Raw genomic sequence first — 5,000 nt, forward strand, 5'->3', positions numbered from 1 at the left:
CAGATATGGAGCCGTCTGTATCCCGACCAGAAGAAAACGTTCTCCACCCAGTTAGACATAGATGAAATGTTTGACTTTGGACAGTCCCATACCACGTAAGTAAAAGCTCGCCATCCTACATGCTTTCACTTACTGTAAAGAGGACAGTTTCGCGTAGTTCTGCATGACACTTGTGTCGTCGCTAAAATGTAAAATATTTCTGTAGTGAAATGGTCTGTGTTGTGTCACCAATGCTATACTGCCTCAGTCAGTTTTATCTATAGCATGTCAACAGAGGTTCCCCTATCAGCGACATCTCTGATGTCAATCACTGCTTTTGTCCAGGCCAGATGATGTGCGGATAATGTCCGATATCGGCAGGACTACACCGGTGCAGAAGTGTGCTCAGAGTGCCCTGACGCTTAGAGAAAGAGGCAATGGTAGCTTCAAGAAGAAGGACTACACTTCAGCTGTACTACACTACACTCAGGTAAATGCTGCTGCTGGGGCTACCAAAAACCTTCAAATGCCTGCTATTCCAGTTGCAATGATCTATGAAGCCCAGATTGCATAATGATTGAAAGGTCTTAGCAAGAAGAAGTTGTGTTCAGATACAGCCCCTTGTGTGTTTCTTAACTTAAAGTGTGTGTGTGTGTGGACACTGATGGACTCTGATGAAGATGGCTTGCCATCGAAACGTTAGTCCCTAACATGTTGTGCACTTGAATTAAAAAGAAAAAGCATCCCATCTGAGCTGCTCCGGTGTCTTCTCTTTATTCAAGATTACCTGCCTCCCTCCCGTTGATGCACCAGATGTAAAAACAGAAGTGCGTGGAACCCCTTTGTGAGTGTGTGTGTGTGTGTGTGTGTGTGTGTGTGTGTGTGTGTGTGTGTGTGTGTGTGTGTGTGTGTGTGTGTGTGTGTGTGTGTGTGTGTGAAAGTCATGGGCAGTCATGGGTGAGCGGTTAGGGCGTCAGACTTGCATCCCAGAGGTTGCCGGTTCGACTCCCGACCCGTCAGGTTGGTGGGGGGAGTAATCAACCAGTGCTCTCCACCATCCTCCTCCATGACTGAGGTACCCTGAGCATGGTACCGTCCCACCGCACTGCTCCCCATGGGGCGCCACTGAGGGCTGCCCCCTTGCACGGGTGAGGCATAAATGCAATTTCGTTGTGTGCAGTGTGCAGTGTTCACTTGTGTGCTGTGGAGTGCTGTGTCACAATGACAATGGGAGTTGGAGTTTCCCAATGGGCTTTCACTTTCACTTTCTTTCAGAGAGTAGGCCTACTGTAGGCCTATGTCTTATAAAACTGGTAGGCTACTGTAGCTGTATCTGAAGTGCCATGACAATATCCGGGAACTGCTCGAGTGCTATATTTCCATGTTTATTGGAAATGCACACCATCCGTAGAAATGTTATTAGAGTCAATCACCCACATGTCAAATGTGTCTCTGCTCTTCCTGACATGTGTAACGGTGCCCTCCAGGGGGTGTGCCATGCTCCGGGGGACTCTGAGCAGCTGGCACTTTGCTACGCCAATCGATCTGCCGCCCTCTTCCACCTCAGGCGCTACCAGGTGGGTACATACTAGAGCAGTGTAATGCACGTGAAGTGATTATCTTACACTTAAGCAACAGTAAGCCATTATAGGTGGATGGCCTGTAAGCAGCAATTCATATGCAATGGTAGCATCATAGAAATCGGGAACAGCGAAGTAAGAGAAAAAAAACCTGTATTGATATAAACGTATTGTAATGATGTTATTAAACATGGCGTTAGTATTTGAAAGCCTCACTGTATTTTCTTAAACATACCACACATTCACCTTACCAGCAATGTAGATGTGTTTTCACCCGTAGTTCAGAGACTTTCTACCGACATGTGACGTTCTCATTGACAAGTTCCTGAGCATTGTCATTGTTAAGTGAGATGATTAGTGAGATGTTCCTTATGGATACAGGATAGAGGATAACTCTGTCAAGGTAGAGAATCTGATGAAGATTGTTGAAGTCGAAACGTAACCCAGCCATGAAATAATATATTTTTTTAAAGGATTTAAAGTGTGCAGACTCCTCACTCCGAAAACTAGTCAGCCTTTGTCCTGCACCTTTCCCTGGGATGATGTGCACAATCTTCACCTTCAACTAATTCTGTCTGTGGCCTTTTTCACTGTAGGAGTGTCTGGAGGACATTAGCAGGGCGCTGGAGCACGGCTACCCCTCTCACCTGCAGCCCAAGCTCCTCAGCAGGAGAGCCCAGTGCCAGGCCTGCCTCCCCTCACACCAGCCTGGGCAGGACGGAGCATCAACCACCCTCCACAGTCCCACTCTCACTCCCACTTCCACACCCAGCTCCAATTCTAGACCACAGACACAGGGCAGCCAACCCCACGCATCGTCCCCCCTGATGGGGTTGAGCCTGAGATTCAGCCCTGAGAAAGGACGCCACCTGGTGGTGGTGGAGGGTAGGCGTGCAGGAGAGGTGCTGTTGGAGGACCAGGCTTTCAGCTGCGTGCTGATCCCAGGAGAGGGGCTCCGAGGCGGGCAAGAGCAGGGGGACGACCGGGGAGTGGGCATGGGGCTCAGGAAGGGGGCCGGAGGAGCCAAGAAAGAGACCTTTGGCACAGAAGAGAGATGCTGCCATCGCTGCCTGCGCCCCTCGCTGTGCCTGGTTCCCTGCCCCGGCTGCAGCTACACCCGCTACTGCCATCGGCCATGCCAGCAGCAGGCTTGGAAGGAGCACCACCGGTGGGAGTGCCCCCTAGGGGCCGAGTTGAGGGCCGCGGGGGTGCTGGCACAGCTGGCACTCAGGGTGGCACTGAAGGCCGGACTGCAGCGGGTACAGAGGGCACGAGACACACAGCAACAGCGTGAGACAAGGAGACAATCAGACCAGGAAGTACTTGAGGAGTCGAAGGACGACATTGGCAGAGGGAACACTTCTGGTCCTCACACCCAGGAAGTATGTGGGAATGGGAAGGACAGCATTGGCAAAGGCAACACTTGTGGTACTGACACCACTACATCTCCACTCGCTTGTGTACAAGCAGGGTCATCCACTCTACCAGCACATGAACCTACCATGACCTATGACCCTAGTATGGGTTGTCATGGTGATATGTATCAGCGTGTTTACAGTCTGCTGCCACACGTGGAGGGACACCCTGCCAGCCTTCGCTTCCTGTATGCTGTCACCATGGCAACGCTGTTCCAAGCACTGCGGCAGGCAGGCCCTCCTCCTCCTTCCTGGGGAGGCGGGGACTGTAATATGAGTGACGGCTGTTCTGTCCAATCAGCTGGAGAGGATGGTGCGTGCGACGCCTGGAGGCCAGAGCTGAGCATGCTGGGAGCTACGGCTCTGAGGCACCTCTTGCAGCTCAGGGCCAACGCACAGGCCATCATCACCGAGAGAGTGGCAGGTATAGATCACACACACACACACACACACACACACACACACACACACACACACAGAGACACACACACACACACTTTGGCACTAATCACAGAGAGGGTGGCAGGTAAGGACACGCACACACACACACACACACACACACACACACACACACACACACACACTATCATCATCATCATCATCACAGAAAGAGTTGCGGGATATCACACACACACTCACACTGCACATTCTCATTCACACAGCCATCATCACTGAGAAAGTGGCAGGTATATATACCATACACACACACAGGCCCTGACCGAGTCAGGAAAGAGAACATACATACACAAATGCATCTCTCACCTCCTCCACTCTTCCCATCTCTACCATCTTCTCTCTTCTCTCACTTATCTCATCTCTCCTCCCACCTTCTCTGGTCTCTCCTCTCCACAATTTCTGTCTCCCACATCTTCTCCTCTCCTCTTCTGCTCTGTTCTCCACTTTCCTCCCATCCCACTCATCTTTTACAGTACACTGAGCTGATGCTTTTATCCAAAGCGACTTAAGTATTATTTTTTGGGTATTAGTTACAGTCCCTGAAGCAATGGCTGGAGGTGTAGGTCAGATGGGATTTGAACCTACAACCCCCAGATTGAAAGACCACCTCCCTAACCACTAGGTAATGGCTGCCATCTTCTCCTCTCTTCTCTTCTCCTCTCTTCTCTTCTCTTCTCTTCTCTTCTCTTCTCTTCTCCTCTCTTCTCTTCTCCTCTCTTCTTCTCCGTAGACAACAGCAGCGATGCAGCTGTGCAGGCGAGCCAGGAGGTGCGTTTGGGCACGGCTATCTTCCCCACTCTCAGCCTCCTGAACCACGCTTGCCGACCCAACACCAGCCTCGCCTTTGACCCCTGTTGCCGTGGGAACTCATCCGAGGGCACCTCCCCGCACCTGGTGTCATCCCCAGACTCCTCTGTCACGGGAGTGTCTGTGACGGTGCGCGCCTCCAGGGACCTCAGGGATGGAGAGGAGCTGCTGCATTGCTACGGTAAAGTACTGTAAATCCTTACACTTAGGTCAATGATGTTTTACTGCTTGGACATGTCGTGGTGTCCGCTAAAACCACTATTGAATTGAATTGAATTGAAAACTTTTACAGACTCAGAATGTTCCAGAAAAACACAGACAGGTACATCACAAACACCAGGTCATTAGCATACATATAGACATCTATACCAGTGCTTCCACATTTCAGACAAAAAGACAACTTTCACTCTGGCGAGAAGGTGTGCAGTCACTTGGTTTAAACACAATGACACGAGTGAGCAAGCTTCAGTCTGCCCTGATTGATTATAGCTTCGCCCAGCACCACACAGACGACTGAGATTGTTTCAAGCTCCAGAAATATGTCAATTTCCTGATGACTGAATTCTTCTGATGATGAAGATGATCTGGATGAAAGAGAATCTTTACAGAATTTTGTGGTCTTCTCCGTCATTGATACATTGCAGAGGTGTCAAAAAACTCAAACGTAAAAGTTAAAAAAAGAAACACAGTTCCCCTCCAACACAGGAAACTTATCTGAGTAACCAGTAAATGTACAGGTATGTACCTGTCTTGCAATCAGCTG

At 50.0% G+C, this 5,000-nt stretch overlaps 1 protein-coding gene across 1 annotated transcript in view; it reads left to right on the top strand.

The window, feature by feature from the left end:
• Window positions 1-5,000, top strand: part of smyd4 (SET and MYND domain containing 4) — an 8,676-nt gene that overhangs the window by 71 nt on the left and 3,605 nt on the right. Inside the window, exons 1-5 of the mRNA XM_063202579.1 lie at window positions 1-95; window positions 325-469; window positions 1,467-1,556; window positions 2,156-3,398; window positions 4,161-4,418. The exon at window positions 1-95 is cut by the window's left edge and continues 71 nt beyond it. Coding sequence (XP_063058649.1) covers window positions 1-95; window positions 325-469; window positions 1,467-1,556; window positions 2,156-3,398; window positions 4,161-4,418 — 1,831 coding nt within the window. The remainder of the gene's footprint in view (window positions 96-324; window positions 470-1,466; window positions 1,557-2,155; window positions 3,399-4,160; window positions 4,419-5,000) is intronic.

Source organism: Engraulis encrasicolus, chromosome 7 (assembly GCF_034702125.1).
Source record: "Engraulis encrasicolus isolate BLACKSEA-1 chromosome 7, IST_EnEncr_1.0, whole genome shotgun sequence".
Taxonomy (NCBI): domain Eukaryota; kingdom Metazoa; phylum Chordata; class Actinopteri; order Clupeiformes; family Engraulidae; genus Engraulis; species Engraulis encrasicolus.